The 20,721-nt window shown below is 54.8% G+C and overlaps 1 protein-coding gene across 2 annotated transcripts in view; it reads right to left on the bottom strand.

The window, feature by feature from the left end:
- Positions 1–20,721, bottom strand: part of CPNE2 (copine 2) — a 55,834-nt gene that overhangs the window by 12,207 nt on the left and 22,906 nt on the right. Inside the window, exons 4-13 of one of the 2 annotated variants that reach the window (XM_007993414.3) lie at positions 20,339–20,413; positions 18,307–18,378; positions 16,530–16,613; positions 16,159–16,248; positions 14,800–14,898; positions 14,231–14,317; positions 12,474–12,533; positions 9,997–10,130; positions 7,724–7,778; positions 784–835 (exon numbers count right to left, since the gene is read on the bottom strand). In XM_007993414.3, coding sequence (XP_007991605.3) covers positions 784–835; positions 7,724–7,778; positions 9,997–10,130; positions 12,474–12,533; positions 14,231–14,317; positions 14,800–14,898; positions 16,159–16,248; positions 16,530–16,613; positions 18,307–18,378; positions 20,339–20,413 — 808 coding nt within the window. The remainder of the gene's footprint in view (positions 1–783; positions 836–7,723; positions 7,779–9,996; positions 10,131–12,473; positions 12,534–14,230; positions 14,318–14,799; positions 14,899–16,158; positions 16,249–16,529; positions 16,614–18,306; positions 18,379–20,338; positions 20,414–20,721) is intronic. The other variant, XM_038008456.2, reaches the window with a different exon arrangement.

Below are 20,721 nucleotides of genomic sequence, written 5' to 3'. Positions count from 1 at the left end.
GTGACCCTCCCCTCCCCTCCCCGTCTCTTTCTTTCCTCCCACTTCAGCCTCCTGAGTAGCTGGGACCACAGGCATATGCCACCATGCCTGGGTAATTTTTTTAATTTGTAGAAATGGGGTCTCCCTCTATTGCCCAGGCTGGTCTTGAATTTGAGCTCACACGCTCGTCCTGCCTCAGCTTCCCAAAGTGCTGGGATTACAGGCATGAGCCATGGCATCCGGCCTCTAATAGTTTCTTAACTGTCCCTAGGAGGCTCAGAAATCCTCTTAGGCCCAGGGGTGGGGATGAACACAGACACCACACTCACTTCCCAGCCCCTGCCTCCCCCGATCCCCTGCCAAATACTCCGAGAGCAGGGCTGGCCTTCCCAGCAAGGGGGCAGGTGGGAAGGAGGTGAAAGCAGGTGTGTCTGGTGCCTCCCTCACCTCCTCCTGGTTTGCACAGGGTTTCCTGTCAGTGGCTTCCTGTAATTCTCACCAAACCACCCAGTAAAGTGAGAAGAGCAACCATCATAGCTATCCTGGAGCTGGTAAGGAGGCAAAGGCCCAAGAGGTACAGTGACCTTTCCAAGGTCCTACAGCTAGGAAGGGCAGCAGCTGGCCTTGAATCCAGCACTATCTGACTCCAAACTGTAGCTCTTCCCGCTCTGTCACTCTGAGCAACTGTGAGGGGGAGGGGAAAGGAGAAAGAAATGAAAACCTGTCCTCTGTCCACCCTCCACCCAGGGAGCTGGCCGGGCCTGTCGCAAACACAGGGCGGCTACAGGCGGGTCTGACACTCACCTGAGCAGAAGGGGTTGGTGGGGTTGAAGTTGATGGCAAACTCATGGGAGACCTGAAACGCAGAGAAAACACTGAGCTGCAGCCTCCCACCCCCAAACCCAGACCCAGGCCACCACCCACTGCCAGGCCAAGGCTCCCTTGGAGAGCACCTGGCTTGTAACCCCCACCCCTACCCTCCTCTAGACCACTGATACCCCCCCATCTGCTTTTCACCTCCACTGCTGGGTGTGACCCACAGAGAGGCCCAACCACCCTCTCCTCATAGTGGAGGAAACTGAGACCCTGGTGTGTCACCCCAGGCTCTTCTGGGGACTGGGGCTGCCTATGCCCCATCAGTCCTCTAAGAGTCCTGGGTGGGACAAGGATTCCCCCGCAGGTCAGGGTTCCAGGATGCTCCCTCATCGCTGCTACTGCTGGATGTGGGCTCTACCATTAGAGCACCGCTTCTCTGGGCTTCAGAGGCTTTTCCTACCTTAATAGTAAGCAAAGGGGCTTGGAGGGGAGCCTGCCTTGTGCCAGATAGCCAAACGGGGGTGAGCTGACAGCCCGCTCAGAGCTGACCTGGTGATCAGGGAGTGTAAGGGGCTGCAAGGGGGTCAGATGGGGCTGTCACAGGCTCCCTAGGGACTGATCCTGCTTCTCTGCCTCCAGGCCCAGCACCTAGCCCCGGAAGATCATCAGAGGCTGACCTGGACACTCTGGGACACTGCTGCATCCATCACATCTGGCTGCTGCTGCTCGCATGGCTTCAGGGTACAGGGGGACTCATAACTGGCCCCGTTCAGGGCTGTGGGTGAGACTGCAGTGCCTGCAGAACCCGGGCCTCGGAAGATGCTGCAGAGCTCAGATGGGGGACAGCCCCTCCTTTCTTCCCTCCCCTGCAGCCCCACAGCCCCAGATTCCCCTCAGCCTGCTTCCTACCATGTACTACATCCACATTCAGTGCTGTGCAGGGATCCCCTTACTCCTTCCTCACAACGCCCCAATGGAAGGGCAGCTGTTATCACCTCATCTTACGGATGACAAACTTGAGACACGGAGTGGACTAGAATTTTCCCACATTTCCTGGCGGGCAGAGCTGGGACTCGAACTGAGGTCAGGCTGCCCCTAGAGCTCATGCTAACCTCCAAAGGCATTCCTCCCCCAGGGATTTTCAGTGAGGAGGGTGGAGGGGTGCCCAGGGCAAAGCGAACCCCCCCCCCCGGTCCTCAGCCGCAGAGGACGGCTTTTGTCTGGGCACAGACAATCCCAGACAGACCCTTCAGCTCCAAGACACAATGACGGGGGTGCTGGGAGGCTCTCCTGCATCCAGCGTCCCCATTTTACAAATAAACAAACCGAGGCCCAGAAAAGGGAAGCCAGGCACCAGAGCCACACAGTCAAACAGGCCTGAGACCCAGTGCCCTCCCCTCCCCTGGGGGTGGGAGTTGGTCCTACTCCTGGGGGAGAGGCCAGGGATGCAGCAGTGGGGTTCAGTCTGGCAGCCCTGGCAGCCCGGGGGTGGGGAGGCGGTGGGAGGATTCCTCCCTGTTTCAGGGAATGGGGTTTTCTGTTCTTTGCTGTCCGCTTTAGGTGCCCGGCACAGAGCCAGTCCTCTGGTGTCCCTCTTGGGTCCTGTCCCTGTCCAGGGTCCCCTTCACCCTGTCCCCAGTCTGGGCTCCAGGTTTGGGGGCTGGAGGTCCCTGTTGCCATGGAGATTTCCTGAGCCTCTACAGAGATTACCAGGGGGGCTTGTATGGAGGGGCTGAGAGAGAAAATGGTTGCCAGGGAAACAGGCCTCCCTTGGGCCAATGACTTCCCGAAAAATCAGATTTTAGGAGATTTTAGAGACCACAGTGGGAAAGCCCCCTGCTGATAGGGGTGGAGGAATATTTTGCCTTCTCAGGCCCCCCACTCTTCATCCCCACTCTTCCCCCCATCTTTTTTGGGGAGGGCCCAGCCTTGCGGTCATGGGGGCCGTGGAAGGTTGTCCATCCACCCCAGAGGCCCCAGATGTTGCCTCCTCCAGAAGCTCCATTTCATAGCTGGAAAGAGTGAGGTTCCCAGAGGGCCAGGGAGTGCCCAGGTCACACAGTGGGGCCTGGGGACAAGTGTCCATGCTACCAGCAGTGGCAGCTCAGCCCCTCCCATACTGGCTGCCCTGGTTTGCCTGAGAAAAGTCATAAACAGGACAAGTTCCTGGAGGACACAGAAGCTGATGAGGGGCCCCTGGGGACTGGCTGCCTGCCACAGGCCTTTGTCCTCGGACTCCCTGTTGCCTTCCGACAGCCAGTGGCCCTGTTCACCCAACCTGGCCTGCCTCGGCCCTGAGGTCAGGGAATTACTTCAGGCTCAGCTCCCTGCGGCCCTGGCTGAGGCAGGTGGTGGGGGCAGGGGGTGGGGCATGGAGAAAGCCCAAGGGATCTCAGAGTGACTGTCCTCTCTGAGCCTCAGTTTCTCCACCCACAGAGTATGCTCCCCCTCCCCCAGACCTTTGCACAGACTATGCCTTCTGCCCAGATCCCGTTCCTCATCTGAGTAACTCTGCTCACGTTGAAGGGCCAAGACCTCATGCCACCTCCAAAGGGAAATGTGTCCTGAGTCCCTCAGCCGCTCTCTGGGGCAGGATTCCTCTCTGGGCTCATCTGGGCCACCCTCAGGGAGAAACTGAGGTCTCGAAGGCAGGCAGCCTGGTGGCATGCTCCTTCTGGCTCCTTCTAGCTTCCCACCCTCAGATAACCAACCCCTCTGTTTGCTCAGGCCTGGGGCCCCAAATCTGGGCGGGGTCCCAAATTCACTGTCAACCAACAACGGCAGTGCACACTGCAGGCCAGGTGCTGGGATGCAGGCAGAAGGAAACCCAGTGCCTTCCCCAGGCAATCACAAACAAGTCACAGAGTTCCATGAGGGCAGGGATCTGGGCAGGAGGAAGGGCCCCCATGTGAGCGTGAGCATGGCTCCCAGAGGGCAGGCCACTCCCCGAAATTCTAGGTGAAAATTGGTGACAGAAGCCCAGGAGAGGGAGTGCGGGCTGAGTGAAGGCTATGTGCAAAGGCCCTGAGGTGGGAGTGAATGAAGGAGCTTCAGGCAGCAGGAGTGAGTCAAGTCAGAATTCGAGAGAGGGTGAGGGGCCAGGAGGGGCCAGGCCTGGCAGCTCCTGTGGCAGGGGAAGGCGGGACTCAGCATCTGTCCTTTCCTAGCCTGGATGCAGCATCTTTCTTGGCACCGCCGGGCACTCCAGCCTGGCCAAGCCCCGGCCTCCCCAGCATCGCCCTGTGACATTTACAAGGAGGCTTTTGCTCGAGAAAACATCTCATTCAGTTCTTTGAAAGCTGGCTGGTGTCCTAGCAACGGGCTCGTGCTGGGCCCAGCCGCACCAGCTCGCCCTGCCCCCCCAATGGCATCATGTGGCCCAGCTTTGGTCCCATCTGAGGCGTAGCCTCACACCACAGGGAGCCAGGATGCCCACCTCTCCTGCCCTGGCCCTTGGGCCACTCCCCAAAATTCTAGGTCAAAATCATCCTCCCCAGAGAGGACCAGAGAGGGCGGGAGGCAATAATTCATTCTGGAAACAGCAATGCGGCACAGCAGGGCAGATAAGAAGGGGCACTGGCCAAGCGAGAGCCATGTGCAGACTTAGGAGCTCTCTGGGCTCACACCCCACGGGCTTCTCATGGGGAAGCAACAGACTCTGAGAAGAAACTTTAGAGTCCATCTGTCCAGTTGGTGAACATGGCCTTGGGCAAGTCACTTTGAGGCTCCAAGCCTCAGTTTATTGCCCTGTAAAATGGGGCAGCATTCCCTGCCCCTGTCCGCAGCGACTCCCCAGCATTATAGCCTCTGCGCTCATTGACATCTCCATCTCTGAGCCACCAAACCACCCCTCCCCTGGTGCCCGGGGTTCTATGAGGAGTCCCCGCCTCCTGCCCCAGGACTACCCACAACCACACCTCAGGGACCCCCCCCTCAATTCACCTCCATGCCTCTCCTGGCTCCTCCTCAGCCTTTAGACCTGCTTGACCTGCCCCTTCACAGCTGGGTGACTTCCGTGCTGGCTGACTGCCACACTGATGTCTCCACGCCCTTCTCCCCTCCCCATCTTGTCTCTGCCATAATGGCCCCAGCTGTGGTCAGTGAAACGGGCAGTCTCTTCTCAGCCTCACCTCACCAGGCCCGGGGCAGCCTCCAACCCCACTCCCTCCTCCCCGAGCCCTGACTGCTTGGCTTCCTCAGTGATCGAAATGGGTTCATAACAGGGCCTACCTCACTGGCTTTGGTGAGAATTAGTTGAAACTGGTAAAGCGGGCAGAGTGGTATCTAGAACATTCTAAGGGACCAACAAATGCTGCTACTTATGGGTTTGCTTTCTGTGGGCTTCATGCTGCCCCTCCTTTGCTTCCTCCCCTCTCTGCCTGCCTGGCTCAGTCTCTGCTTCCTCTGCCTGGATCTCTCACGCAGCTGTTTCTTTTTTTATTTTATTAAATACATTAATTAATTAATTAATTTTGTTTTTTAGAGATAGGATCTCACTCTGTCACCCAGGCTGGAGTGCAGTGCACTCAGAGCTCACTGGGCTCCAGGGATCTTCCTGCCTCAGCCTCCCGGGTAGCTGGTATTATAGACGCCCACCACCACACCCAGTTAATTTTTGTATTTTCAGTAGAGACGGGGTTTCACCATATTGGCAGGCTGGTCTCGAACTCCTCACCTTGTGATCTGCCCTCCTCGGCCTCCCAAAGTGCTAAGATTATAGGCGTGAGCTACTGCACCCAGCCAACTTTTAAATTTTGTAGAGACAGGGTCTCACTGTGTTGCCCAGACTGGTCTTAAACTCCTGGCTCAAGCAATCCTCCTGCCTTGGCCTCCCAAAGCATGAAATTACAGGCATGAGCCATTGCGCCCCACCTCATGTGGCTGTTTCTCACTCCACCTGTCTCCCTAGCAATCTCATCCTCCCAGAGGTGGCACCATGGGTCGTGGCCCAGGCGGCCAGGTCTGTCTCTGTCTCCCCAGAGCCTGAACCCACTGACCCATCATCAACCTTTTTTTTTTTTTTTTTGGTGACAGGTTCTCACTCTGTTGCCCAGGCTGGAGTGCAGTGGCGCAATCTCGGCTCACTGCAACCACTGCCTCCCAAGTTCAAGTGATTCTCCTGCCTCAGCCTCCCAAGTATCTGGGATTACAGGCATATGCCACCACGCTGGGCTGATTTCTGTATTTTTAGTAGAGACAGGGTTTCACCATGCTGGCCAGGAAGACTTCAAACTCTCTGACCTCAAATGATCCGTCTGCCTCAGTGTCCCAAAGTGCTGGGATTATAGGCGTGGGCCATTGTGCTCAGCCATCATCCACCTTTCTTCTGGGACTCCTACCTTACCATCTCCCCTGCCGAGCCTAGCACCCATCCCGTTCCTCATCTCAGTAAGCAGTACCACCCCCGCCTCAGTGCTCAGTTGGAAATCTCTTCGGCCCACACTCACTTGGTCACGCAGACAGTCTTGGCCTCTGCCCTGAGTCTCCTTGCCCTCACCCCTTCTCTCCGCCCTCCACTCTGCCCACTCTCGCCCTAGCCACGCCTCACTCAGCAGCCAGGGGAGGCCTTCGGAAATGCCAATCTGCTAATGAGCCCCTACGTGGTCCCTGCAGGGGTCCCCGTGGTCCTTTAATGCCCACGTCTGTCTCCACCCTGCTCACCTCCAATGGAGGGTCCATCACCCACCTCTGCCAGTTCCTCCATCTCATCCTGCAGCCTTCGCACAGGCTGTTCTCTGCCCTGAAGGCTCCCCCTGTCCCACTGCCACCCCTAGTCACTCTGCTACTTCCCTTTCCCTTCTTGGCTTAGAGCTGCCCCCTCCAGGAAGCCTGATGGCCCCCAGCTGGGTTGGGTTCCCTCCTCGGCTCCCTGCAGGCCCGCAGTGCCCCCGCCTCAGCACTGATGCCACTGCCCTGTCTTTAGCATTGCCAAATAGAATACAGGATGCCCAGTATGACTCAGAAACAGAAAACAAAAAAATGCATGTTCTCCCTTATAAGACGGAGCTAAACAATGGGCGCACACAGAACAGACACACAGCGGGGAATAACAGACACTGAGGACTCCACACAGTGGGGGGGTGAGGGATGATGGATGAAATGCCACCTACTGGGTACAACGTACATTATTTGGGTGATGAATACACTAAAAGTCCATATTTCACACAATACATCCTAGTAATACAACTATACTTGTACCCCTAGATCCAGACAAAACCTTGAATTTCAGATAAACAATGGATGATTTAAGTATAACTATGTCCCATGCAATATTCAGGACATACTTATACTTTAAAAATTGTTTATCTGCACTGGCGGTGGCTCAGGCCTGTAATCCCAGCACTTTGGGAGGCTGAGGCCGGTAGATCACCTGAGGTCAGGAGTTTGAGACCAGCCTGGTCAACATGGTAAAACCCCATCCCTACTAAAAATACAAAAGTTAGCTGGGGGTGGTGGTGGGCACCTGTAATCCCAGCTACTCGGGAGGCTAAGGCAGGAGAATTGTTTGAACCTGGGAGGCGGAGGTTGCTGTGAGCAGAGAATGTGCCACTGCACTCCAGCCTGGGCAACAGAGCAAGACTCTGTCTCTAAATAAATAAATAAATATCAATACATAAAAATACGCCTTGTTTATCTGAAATTCAAACTTAACTGGGTGTCTTGTATTTTGATTTGCGACACTGGCCATCCTGTCTGTCCTCCCCACTCCACAGGGGTCTCATGAGCAGAGAACATAACTGTGCTGCCCCATTACAGCCTCAGTGTCTGCCCGAGAATCAGACTTGAGAAATGAGCGTGGCCTGGGGTGAACACGGGGAAGGCAGGGCAACAGGGACCCAGCCCAAGACCTTTCCAGAGCAGATCCCAGAGAGACCATACACTCAAACCCCATCTCAACCAAAAGGAAACTAACTCCGGTTTCACTTACCTTCCAGTCTGGGGGTAACTGGGCCCCGAATCCCAGAGCTGGAAACATCTTATCACTAATCAGAGAGAGAAGAGAAACACACTGTGAGACACCTGAGGACACCGCCTGACCCTCTGCCCAGGGCTGGGTGCGCTCGGCCTCGTACACTTTCAAGGACAGAAAGGAGGAGCTCACCACCTCTAGAAAAAGCTGTTAGGATCATCTACCTAATGAGCCCAACCCACCTCCGGGGACCTGGTGAACCTGTGGCCTGACCACATCTATACCTGTGGCAGACACAACAATGGTACTTCTAACCAATGGGCCTGGGCGCAACTTCTAGATCCTTCTCAAACTAAGACCCCGGCCAGCCACTAAACCAAGGTCAAGATGGAAGTAGAATGAATGTACCGGCTGTCTCCCAGCCTCCTGCTCATAGCTAGGGAAAACTCTACTAATATGAGAACCCTCCTGTGGCATTCAAGGTCCTGTGTCATCCAGCCCCAGAGCCTAGTCTCATCTCCTTCCACCTGTGCCCCTTCATACCCCACTCCCCTAGCCCTGGCCACTAGCCACTTGCTATTCCCCAAACACACAGGGTACCTTCACATTCCAACTTCAATGCTGTTGTGCCCCCATCTGTAACATCTCTCTCTAATCTGTTTCCCCTAGCAAACTCCTACTCATCCTCTAAGTCCCAATCAAAATGGCCCTTTCTCTTTGTAGATTTCCCTGATACCCTACAATGCCTCTCTTTTTGTGCTCCCATAGCTCCTGCTTCACATGTAAACTGGTCTCTCAGAGCTCCAACAATTTCTTCCTTATCTTTCTCTTTAAGTAAGAACTCCCTGAGGACAGGGACCACATTTCATTTGCATATGCACTCGACATACATCTACTAAGGATCCCTCTAGCTGCAGTGGAAAGGACACACAGCTGGGGGCCAAGGCAGAAGCCGGGAGAATGATGAGGAAGCTAATGAAATGATCTTGGCAGGAAGTGACGGTGGCTCACCCAGGCAACCAGAGCTCACTCGGGCCATGCTAAGTCTTAATGCCCATTAGACAGCTCAGTGATGGGCTGAATGGGCAGCTGGACACCTGGGACTCCACCCAACCATGCTGATGACGACTTCCACCTCCCTTGTTCTGCATGTTGTACCTCTCTTAATGTGGCCTGGGATCACAGCCACCCTTCAGGCCCTGGGCCCCCTGGGAGTCAAATGCTAGTCCCCGGCTGCCCCTCTAGGAGGCCAAGTCCACATAGGGCTCCTGAGCCTGCTCTCATTCCTGCCAAATTTCTGGCACCTGCTCCTTCCTCCCCTGTTCCCAATGTGTCAGCCTCCTGGTCATTCTGACCTGGAGCTCCCAACTAGCATCATCTATGACAGTGATGTCATATCCTGTCAGTGGCTACACCTGCCATACTTTCACACAGCTTCCCTTCACTGGCTTTCCATGGTACCCACCCTGACCCAAAGGTCCCCAGGAAGCAAGGTCATGGGAGGAGGGTCCGTGCATGCTGGCTGCTCCTCAGAAGTTCCCAACAGAAGTGAGACCATTAGGGAACTAGTACCAGGCTCAGGAACCAGAATGGCTGACCTCCAGTCCCATGATCTGCGGGACCTGGAACAAATTCTCCACTCCCACCCCAGGCCTCCCATTCCCTAGCTCTAAAAGGAGAGGATGCAGCAATAGTGAACAAGTTTCAGGGGCCGGGCGCGGTGGCTCAAGCCTGTAATCCCAGCACTTTGGGAGGCCGAGACGGGCGGATCACAAGGTCAGGAGATCGAGACCATCCTGGCTAACACGGTGAAACCCCGTCTCTACTAAAAAATACAAAAAAAAAAAACTAGCCGGGCGTGGTGGCGGCGCCTGTAGTCCCAGCTACTCGGGAGGCTGAGGCAGGAGAATGGCGTAAACCCGGGAGGCGGAGCTTGCAGTGAGCTGAGATCCGGCCACTGCACTCCAGCCTGGGCGACAGAGCCAGACTCCATCTCAAAAAAAAAAAAAAAAAAAAAAATTGGTGAACAAGTTTCATATTCCATCTTACTAGCTACTTGGTATACTGTGTGGAAAACGATCCCAGTTTGAATCTGGGCTTGGCAGGTTGGAGTCCAGCAATTGATTAGCAATGTCTGTCAAGGGTAAGGGAATGGGTAATAACTGCACCTATGCCGTTTGCTGTCCATTCCTAGATTTGATGATTTCTGGGTCCCTTCTAGTTTTGATACACTGAGCTTCCCAGGTTGGATGGAACCCTGGCTGACCTTCAGAGCCCTTCTCCAACCTTACCTGTCATAGTCCTGAATGATCTGCCCAACAGCCCAGATGGCCGACAGATATTCGTTGGTGCCCATAGGGTTGATATAGTGCAAAGAGGAAGGGTCGAGGGGATTCCCATTGGAGGCTGTAAAGTCTATTCCAACCTGCAGAGTGGAGAAAAAGGCCACCCAGTGGGGCCAGAGACCCCGGCACCCTATCCCACTCCCAGGGAATAGGAGAGGTAGATGGGACATGGGAAGCCCACTCATCTCCCAGCCCTCCCCACAATATGATGGTCTGAAACCTAGAAACTGTCTGATTGTATCACTCCTCTGCTCTAATGCCATCTGTGGCTCTCTATTGCCCAAGCATAAAATCCATTGCCTAGATGTGATGACATAAGACTAACGTATAGTCCCAGATTCCTTTTTCTCCTTACTATCCCTACCCACACATTCATCTGTTCCCATATGCAGGCATTTATTCATGAGCTTCCCTCTGCATGTAGTGTCAGGCTATCATTTATCTCTGTTTAACTTTGCTCCATCTTCCAGGCCCAACTCAGATGCCACTGCTCCACTGCAACCTTCCCAGATAACCTCACCCTCAACCCAAGCCATCTCCCCATTATCCCTCAGACCATCAAGGGGCCTGGGACCTGGGGTTGCCTGGTAGAGCAGTGCCAGTCTCCCTGGAGGAGCCTGGCCCAGGGCTGGGAACAGCAGACAAGGCACATGCTTCACAGGGACTCAGGGCTGATAGGCGGGCAGGGATTGGGGCTCTACCTGCTCTCTCAGCCCCAGAGAATCCCAGACTAATCCCTGGAGAAACGGCACAGAGGGGTGGGCAAGGACGACCCCTACCCAGCAGGGGAGGGTTAGAAGTAGGACCCAGGGGAATATTTGGCTACATGGGAACTCAGTTCCTGTGGGGTAGGAGAGAAGGTGCCACCCATCCAAATCCTCGTATGGCTAGAGGGTCACTCCCCCAGGTCAGGGGCAGCATGTCTTAGTCCTTGAGGGACCCCTGCAGGAACACAGCCTAGAGCCTGGCACAAAGGAGGCAGTCAGTGTGTTTGCTGAATGAACAAACCCATGCAGGAGGTCCAGGAGGGCCTGGCCTCTCTGCAGGGGAGGGGGCAGTGGTGGGCAGCAGGGTCAGAGGTCAGCAAGGCCAATCCTCTGACTTCATGGCATCCTGCGATGCCCTCCATCTCCCATTGGGATCTAGGGGTGTTGATGGGGAGCGGTGAGATAACATGGGGATGTGGGCAGAGTGTGGCACCCCAGCAGCTTCCTCCCTTTTGGGACTGAGGCTCCCTTGGGGTGAGGAAGCAAAGCCAGGATGAATGGCCCAGAGTCTGTGGGGCAAAGACTGCAGGCCACAGGCAAGGTGGCAGCTCATTCTTCCAACGAGAAATGATGGAGCACCTACTGTGTGCCAAGTACTGTGTGATATGCTGGGGTTGGAGTGGAAGCAAAATAAACAAAGTACCCACACTTAAAGCACTCACATTCTAGTGGGTGCGACGATCAGGGAGAAGCAACAAATGTATATGAATCTTGGGGTGGCAAGTGCCCAGAAAATAGGAAAATATGGAGGGCCAGGCCAAGTGGCTCAAGCCTGTAATCCTGGCACTTTGGGAGGCCAAGGTGGGCAGACCACTTGAGCCCAGGAGTTTGAGACCAGCCTGGGCAACATAGCAAAACCTCATCTCTACCAAAAATGCAAAAATTAGCTGGGCATAATGGCATACACCTGTAATCCCAGCTACTCAGGAAGCTGAGGTGGGAGGATCAATTGAGCCCTGAAGGTGGAGGCTGCAGTGATCTGAGATCGTGCCACTGCATTCTAGACTAAGTGACAGAATGAGACGCTGTCTTAAAAAAAAAAAGGAAAAGAAAAGAAAGAAAATAGGAAGATATGACAGAAGAGCAGCAAGGCATTGAGGGAGGGAGGGCTCCCTGGAAGGTGACCTCCGTTACCTCCTCAGGCCTGAAAAATGGCAGGGGGGCAGCCATGCAAAGGTTCAGGGGAAGTGTTTCAGGCAGAGGGAACAGCAAATGCAGAAGGAACAGCAAATGCAAAGTTCTAAGACGAAGCAGAGCTTGGCGTATTGGGCAAACAGAGGAACGGTGTGGTTGGAGCCCAGTGAGCGAGGAGGAAGGAGACTGCAGATGAGGGAGGCAGCGATCGCTGAAGGCCTTGTGGCCAGTGAGGAGGAATTTGTTTTCTTCCACCTACAGAAGGAGCGTAGCCACCAGACTGAGAGCTATGCACCTGCGCTCTGACCTGTAGTTAAGCCCCAACTCAGGCCCATCCAGCGGGACCAGACAGCCCACTTAATGCCCTCCTCACTGGGCCAGACATGCTCCTTCCCCAGGGAAGTCCTTCCTGAAGTCTATCCTGAGTCCCTCTGGCTGCACTAGTGGCCCTAGTGCAGCCAGGGCCAGGGAGGACCCTCACTGGGATGGGGGTGCAGAGGGAGCCAGAGGGGAGAGCCTTACGGTGAACATGAGCTGGCAGCCTCCCAGGATGTAGTCTAAGAAGGAGTAGTCTCGGTTTATCTGGAAGAAAGTGGATGAGTCAGTGGGCCCCCTTGACTTGGTCACACTCCCCGTGGGGGAGTTGTTGCTCTATGTCCTGCAGCCTCAGTGGGGACAAAAAAAGCTGATGGGCCTGATCTAATTACAACAGAACCCAAATCTTTCTATAACAAAGCCATCAGTGCAATGGCTCCCAATGGGTGGGGGACTCACAGAGACCCCCACATCCCACAGATACACAGACACATGCTGCTTCCAGGCAGGGTCCCAGGGCCCAGTGTCAGTTACCCAACATAAGAGTGTCTCAATTTGTCACTGTTAGGTACTTACCTTCTCCTGGCCCTTATTAATCTACCTTTTTAACAAAGAGAAAGAGCAGGCCTCCAGCTCAAGGCCTTCCTCTAGAAGTTGATCAAGCGATTAAGACTGTATTCATTTTGATGTCTCTGTGTCTTTTTGGCAAAGAAGCCAGACCTCTTAATTTTGGTAGAGTTCTAATAATTCCTTTCTAAATAAATGTATTGAAAGAAAGAAAGAAAGAAAGAGAAAGAAAGAAAGAAAGAAGGAGAGAAAGAAAGAAAGAAAAGAAGCCAGGTATAGTGGCTCACGTTTGTAATTCCAGCAGTTTGGGAGGCCAAGGCAGGCAAATCACTTGAGGTCAGGAGTTCAAGACCAGCCTGGTCAACATAGCGAAAGCCCATCTCTACTAAAAACACAAAAATCAGCCAGGCGTGGTGGTGCACCTGTAATCCTAGCTACTCGGGAGGCTGAGGCAGAAGAATCCCTTGAACCTGGAAGGCGGAGGTTGCCGTGAGCCAAGATCACGCCACTGCCCTTCAGCCTGGGTAACAGAGTGAGACTCTGTCTCAAACACAAAAACAAAAAACAATAATGCAGGGAAGAAAGGCTGATTCAAAAAAGTAAGTAAGGCAGGTGCCAGAAAGTGTGAAAAGTGATGTGAATGATGGAAATTTCAGAAACAAGGACCATCCATTGCGAGGCTGCAACCTGACATCTTGACCTTTAACACAGCACTTTTTTGTTGAAACATCACTGAATGCTCGTGTAAACCCCAGCCAGACGAGGCTCCAAATAAGGTTGGGGTCTGGGATCCACCCATTGGTGGAGAGCAGCGGCCAGACTCCTGAGCTGTCAGGCCCTGAGCCCAGGGCTCTTGCTGTCCTGCCCCAGGCTGCCTGCCTTAATGTTCTGCCAGATCCAGCAGTTATTTGTCCACCAGGTCTCCTGGCCCCCGCCCACAGCCTGGCCACTGCTGACATGAACTTCATTGCCTTTCTGGGCCTCAGTGGCCCTGGTTGTACCATGGGAGTCACAGTGACATTGATGCCAGCGAGGACAGGGTGCCCCTACCCAATGTCCTCTGCCCCTTGCAAGACCACCATGGGTGGTAGCGGCTTGCAATGACAATTCTCCCACCAGGACAGGCCCTGGAAGGTCAGCCCGTGCCTTCTTCGGCCTCCACACAGGAATATGAGAGAACAGTAACCCCGGATATGCTCTGCCTCATGAATATCTCCATTCCACAGATGAGGAGACTGAGGCCCAGTGAGGTGAAGCTCAGAAGACCATAGGGCCAGGATGTGGCAGAGCTGGGATTTGAACACAGGCCTCACTGGCTCCAGACCCAATGCCCTGTCTTTCCCTTCTGTGTGGCCTGAAACCTGGCCCCTGGCTCATGCTTGCCCGCACCGGCTCACCTTGCAGGATCGCAGAATGATGATGCCCGAGTTCTTATAGTTCTTCTTCTTCCTCTGCTTCTTGGGGTTGATGCACTCAAACTCCAGCTGGGCAATGCAGAAGAAAGAGACACTCAACTCGGGGCTTCTTTGTTCTTTGGGGACAGATCCTCCTTGTTGGCCCTATAATCCTTTCCCCAGGCTTGACAACAGGGGCAGTATGCTTCCTCCAGGGAGCCTTCCGGGATGTTCACACCCAAAAATGGCAGCAGGATCAGCATCTGACTCCCTCCTCCCTAGATAACGCATCCCCATCCTGTCCAGCTGAGGGCCCAACATCATGGGATGATGGACAGCTCCTGACTGCTCACTGTGTGCTGGGCATTTCACCCGCATCATCTCATCAATCCCCACCCAAATCCTCTCCCCCCACTGACAGATGGAGAAACTGAGTCTTAGACTGATTGCCTTCCTCAAGGTCATGCAGCCAGAAGGGGGATCTGAGCCCCAGGCTGCTTGACCCAAGACCCGGTGCCCCTTCCCCGAGCCCTGCTGAGGTCTTGGGGTTATAGTACACGTGCCCATCTCACCGGGATGCTGTCTCGAGCCTCACACATCTGTGACACTGAGGTCTGGAACTCGCCGATGAAGTCATGGCCCCCGTCATTGTCATAGTCGTAGCACATGACCTGGGGTGGGTTCAGCATGGTCACCCCAGATCTGTCCCCCAAGAGGAGCTCTCCAGCCCCTCTCAACTCCCCAAGCAAACCCTCTGTCTTCTGTTTGGGTAGTGCCTCCCCTCAGCATCTGCCTAGCTGGCCTGGGTAGCTCCTGAACTTCCTCCTACAGGAAGCCTTCTGTGATTGCTGGGAAAAGATGTGTCTGCCCCAGTGATGGAGGCTGTACCCTCTAATGCAGGCAACTCCACTCCTTACACACTTGGCAATTGGCTTCCCCTCTGTCTCGGGTTGTGACTCACCCAGCTTATGGCCTGGGGCCCTCTCTAGACATATTTTTTTCTGAGATGGGCACAGAAATCACAGCTCTATATGCTGTCTAACTGAGCTGCCATGACCCTCCTAGGAGGAAAGCAAGGATTATTGTTCCCATCCCACTGATGGGTAAACTGAGGCCCTGAAAGAGAAGTAACTGACCAAAGTCTCGCAGCAACAGTAGCAGACCCAGTACTAGAACCCAAGATTCCTGGTATCCTACTTGGGAACTCCTGTCCTGACCTAGCTGTCTCCCCAACCCCATCTGCTCTAAGACCCAGCCCCTAGGGACAAAGAACTTTAATTTATTTGATTTGATTTTATAATTTTTTTTTTTTGAGAAGGAATCTTGCTCTGTCACCCATGCTGGAGTGCAGTGGCTCAATCTGGACTCACTGCAAACTCTGCCTCCCGCGTTCAAGCAATTCTCCTGCCTCAGGCTCCTGAGTAGCTGGGATTACAGGTGTGTACCGCCATGCTCGGCTGTTTTGTATTTTTAGCAGAGATGGGGTTTCCCGTGTGAGCCAGGCTGGTCTTGGACTCCTGACCTCCAGTGATCTGCCCGTCTCAACCTCCCAAAGTGCTGGGATTACAGGCATGAGCCACTGCACCCAGCCAGAGGACTGAGAGCTTTTAGATAGACTGGTAATCACTGTCCTTACCATGCCACATTTGATCGTTTCCAAGGTGTTTCCCTAGCTAGCAGCTCTGCAGCCCTCTGGGGAGGGCAAGACAGTTTTGGAGAGGGGCTCAAAGGTGGGGGCCTGCCTGGGTACTTCAGGGCATCAGATAGATCCAGGATGAGGACCCAGTCTCCAGTCCTCCCTCCTCCAAAGATGGGGGTTTGTTCCATTTGTATGAGAAAGAGCTTTCTACAAGGCATCCCCGGGAGCCTCAGATAGACAGGGAGGCTGGAGCTGGCAGGGTGGGGAGCAGGGTCCCCGGAGCCCCCCTCACCTGGATGGGTTTCTCCATGTCCCCATCACACAGGGACACCAAGGGCACTGTGAATGGCTTCCACACAGGGTCCAGTGTGTACTTGATCACCTGTGGGAGAGAGAGGGGTGTGGTGAGCTCAGGCCCTGGGCAGCAGTGCTCTGGGGTTGGGTCAGCCCAATAGGAACAGGGTGACAAAATGGAGACCCACAGCTACACTTTCAGAGACGGAAGCGAGCGTCCCTGTGGCCGGCAGGAAGCACGTCCCTCAGGTGCCACTGTGGGTCTTCCTGCACACTACACAGCTGTGACTGCACTGCCCTGTTCAGAGCTGTGGAGGGGCTGGACTGCAGGCCCACTGCTTAGAGACCCCTGGGCCCCCACGTACCCACCTCAGTCCTGTGGACCAGCATCCACTTGCCATCGTCTCCTGGCTTATAAAGCTCCAGAAAGGGGTCTGACTTTCCAAAGAGGTCCTGGGAGAAATGGAAGGATGCAGGTCAGAGAGGCACAGCCCTGCCAGGTTCAGGCAGATGGGGGTGTGGCCCCGCTGCCTCCCCAGCCGGGTGTCAGGGTGGCAGCTGTGGGCAAAGCCAGCCTGGCCCCCTCCCCTCAGCCTCTGCAAGGCTCAGCAAGAGGCCCAGGGCAGCTGCAGCCCCCTGGGATCAACCGAGTCCCCCAGCAGAAATCCACCACCCTGAGGCTGTCAGAGCTTGTGCTCAGAGACCCCCAAGACCTACACCCTGTGTGAGTCAGAACTCCAGCACTTTAAATGGGCCAGGACTTCAAGAGGGCGCCTATTCCCAAGGTAGGGTAAGGCCCCCAGCAGGATGTCATTTAAATCTATTTTATTGGGAATGTGAAAACTATCCTGAAACTATCCTGCACATGACATAAGGAATATCATGGCCTTTAAAAAATCATTTAAGGTTTAAAAAGGGCCACTTTTTGTATATGACTCTATCTATCTATCTATCTATCTATCTATCTATCTATCTATCTTTCTTTCTTTCTTTCCTTCCTTCCTTCCATTCATGCATCCATCCATCCATCCATCCATCCATTCACCCACCCACCCACCCATCTATAGGGTCTCACTATATTGCCCAGGCTGGTCTCAAATTCCTGGCCTCAAGTGATTCTCCTGCTTCAGCTTCCCAAGTAGCTGGGATTACAGGTGCGAGCCGCTGCACCTGGCAAGTGTTACTTTAAAGAGGTTATATTCAAGTGAGGGAGACAGAAAATAAAATAAGTAAAGAAAGTATGGGCTAGGCACGGTGGCTCACGCCTATAATCCCAGCACTTTGGGAGGCTGAAGCGGGTGGATCACAAGGTCAGGAGAACAAGACCATCCTGGCTAACACGGTGAAACTCCGTCTCTACTTAAAAAAAAAAAAAAAAAAAAAAATTAGCTGGGCATGGTGGCAGGCGCCTGTAGTCCCAGCTATTTGGGAGGCTGAGGCAGGAGAATGGCGTGAACCCGGGAGGCGGAGCTTGCAGTGAGCCGAGATCACGCCACTGCACTCCAGCCTGGGCAACAGAGTGAGACTCAGTCTCAAAAAAAAAAAAAAAAAGAAAAGAAAGTATGCTAGACAGCAGTAAGTATTAAGGAGACAAGCAGGAGAGGGTGGGAAATCAAAGACCAATTTCAGGGAAGGCCTCGTTGAGGAGGTGATGTGGGAGCAAAGGCTTGATGGAGGTGAGAGAGTGCCATGTGAAAATTCAAGGAAGAAAGCATCCCAGGCAGAGGGAACTGCAAGTGCAAAGCTCCTGAGGGAGGAGAGTGTCTCGTTTAATTCACGGACAAGGGGCTAGATTTGGCTGAAGCAGAGTGAAGTGCTGGGAGGAGGGGTGAGGTCGGGGAGTCGGGGACACATCAGGTAGGGCCTCATTGGGTAAGGACCCTGGCATGTACTTACACTATGTGAGATGGGGATGCCCCGATGAGCAGGTTTCCAGCTGTGTTTTGAATACCCCTAAGGGATGGAACACTCACTACCTCAGAGGTGAAGGAGTCCTAATCTGGAGTGGCCAGGAGGGCCCTGTGCTGGATGAGTCCCTGGAATGTGATGGAGGTGGTGGCCCGGGGCCCCGGAGTGAGGTCACACAGCCCTGGGGCTGGTGGGGGTTTACTGTTCCCCTTCGGAGCCCCTCCTCTGCCCGCCTTACCTTCTTGTCCAGCCTCCTGCCCGCCAGGCTCAGCGTGATGACGCGGTTGTCAGACAGCTCCTGGGCAGCAATCTGTAAGGCCAGGGACATGAGGGGCTACTCAGACTCCCCCAGCCTCCTGCCAGGCAGGATGGCACAGGGTGCCCCAGGAGCAATCCTCCAGGGTCAGGAGGGGGAAGGGAGGGGCAGTGCCAGGTGATCTTGGACAAATCTCTTGTTTTCCCCACACCTCAGTTTCCATCTTCTGGAAAATGGGGGAAATAACCCATCTGGAGATGAGGAATCAGGAAGTGGATCTATGCAAATCCGCAGGGCCCATGGGGTGGTGGGGGAAGATGAAGCAGACACCAGGGGTGGTCTTGAGTCCCAGGGAGAGGTTCTGGGCCAGAGAGCAGCATGACTGGCCTCCTCCTGCCTCTACTGCAGCCACAAAGAGCACAGCTTCCTCAGAACACCAAGGTATCAGCATCGCAGCCACATCATTGTGCAGCTAGGGAAACTGAGGCCCAGGGGAGAAACTGAGTCCCACTAGTTCACACTGGTCGTCTGTCCTATATGCATTCCCCATCAGCTATGGTTCCCTGACCCCATCTCAGCCAGTGATGGCCTAGCTGGGTGACTTCAAGACTGCTGAGGCCCTCTCTAGGCCTCTCTCCCTCCCCTGCTGCCCACAGCAACACAAGTGGGCTGGGGCCTCTCGCTGGGGCCTCCTCTCCTCTCCCGCCTCTAGGATGGCCTCACCCAACGCAAGGCATCCGGCCCTCTGGATCCACAGACAGAGGCCAGCCAGGTTGCCCGTTCTCCCCTGCCATCCTCCCACTGGGACTTGCTCAACAACCCTATAGGGTAGGTCCTATTATCACCGCCATTTCCCAGGGGAGGGGACAGAGGCCTAGAGTGGAACTGCCAGAAATGCTGGGGGTGATGGCATACCCGGCTGAGTGGGGTCTGTCTGGGATGGCTTCTAGGTAGAGGGAAGCTGCCTTGTGAAGGTATTCAGTCATTCATTCATTCATTCATTTAGAGATGGGGTCTCGCTCTCTTGCCCAGGCTGGAGGGCAGTAGCATGATCATAACCCACTGCAGCCTCAAACTCTTGGCCTTAAGGGATCCTCCTGCCTCAGCCTTCCAAGTAGTAGTACTACAGGTGCAAGCCATGTACCTGGCCTGGAGAGGCATTTAGATGGGGCAGTTAGAACACCAAGAAGCGGGGGGAGGTTGTTTGGGAGGTGGCGACCCATGGGGCAGGAACACAGTAAGAGCCTGGGGTATGTTCAGGCTATGCTAAGAATTCATAGCATTTGAATTTGAACTTTGAACACAGGGCATTTAAGTGAAGGAGATTAAACACCAAGGCAGGAGAGCCAGGCAGGGTCTGAGGGGTCCTTCACAGCCTTGAACCGAAGGGTTGGTCAGGCAGTGGGGAGCCCTGGGAGGTTCCAGGGCAGGGGAGTAACGCACCGGAACACACAAAGGCATGGCTTCTCCCTCCAGCCTGGCCGGCTCCCCAGGCATCACATGGGCTCAGAAGCCAGCCAGACAACCCAGGGGACGATCTCGCTAGCTCAGCTGCCCGAGGGAACTTCTTCTCTGGGCCTCAGGGGTGCCCTGGCTTCTGGGAGTCTTTGGGGACCAAGGAGCTCATTCCTGCCAAGGGCCTGCGCATCGCAGGGGGAATTGCTGCACATCGCGGGAATTGTTGTGCATTGCAGGAATCATTGCGCGTCGCAGCCACAGGCAGGGCACTGATGGGCAAGGCACTTCTGAACGACCCCCAGGAGAGGGCAGGCAGGGGCCAGTGCAGGGAGGGGGCTGCTAGCAGGGCTCTGGAGGCCTCCCCAGCTTGTCAGCCCCCAGTGCATCATTTGTGGAGCCAGGAGCCGGTTGCTAAGAGACCTGTTGCTAAGTTGTAAGTTGGGCCTTTTTACTCCAAACAAAGCTGGTGATTATCTGCCAGGGAAGCGGCCCATTGATGGGGGAGGGTGTGGAGTGGGGGTGGAGGGGGTGTGGAGAGCCGGGAGGGGACTGGTACCGTAATCAAGCCCTTCCCGGCAGGCTTGTCATTCAGCAGCAGCAGAGGCCTAGTGATCTTCTTGCTGGAGACAATCTAGGGGAGAGAGGAGAAAGGGCTCTCAGTGAGGAAGTGGGGGAAGCCCCGGGAGGAAAAATCCTCCACCGGCGCCACTCGGCGGGGCTGCCTTCCGTCCTGGGCTGGCTGGTGACCTGCCTGAACGTCACTGTCACCCTGGGAGGTGGACAGCAGCCAATCTGGGCAGTGAGGAGCCTGAGGCCCAGAGAGGGTAAGAGACCTGCCTGAGGTCTCCGGCTGCAGTTGGACTCCCACTGCCCGGTTTGCCCCTAGGAAAAGGCATTTTGGAGACAACTGTGGGAGGTTAGCCTCCAACTCCCTTCTTC

This window comes from Chlorocebus sabaeus, chromosome 5 (assembly GCF_047675955.1).
Source record: "Chlorocebus sabaeus isolate Y175 chromosome 5, mChlSab1.0.hap1, whole genome shotgun sequence".
NCBI classification, from domain to species: Eukaryota; Metazoa; Chordata; class Mammalia; order Primates; family Cercopithecidae; genus Chlorocebus; species Chlorocebus sabaeus.
The sequence above is the reverse complement of the archived record's forward strand: the minus strand, read 5'-3'. Positions and strand labels throughout refer to the sequence as shown.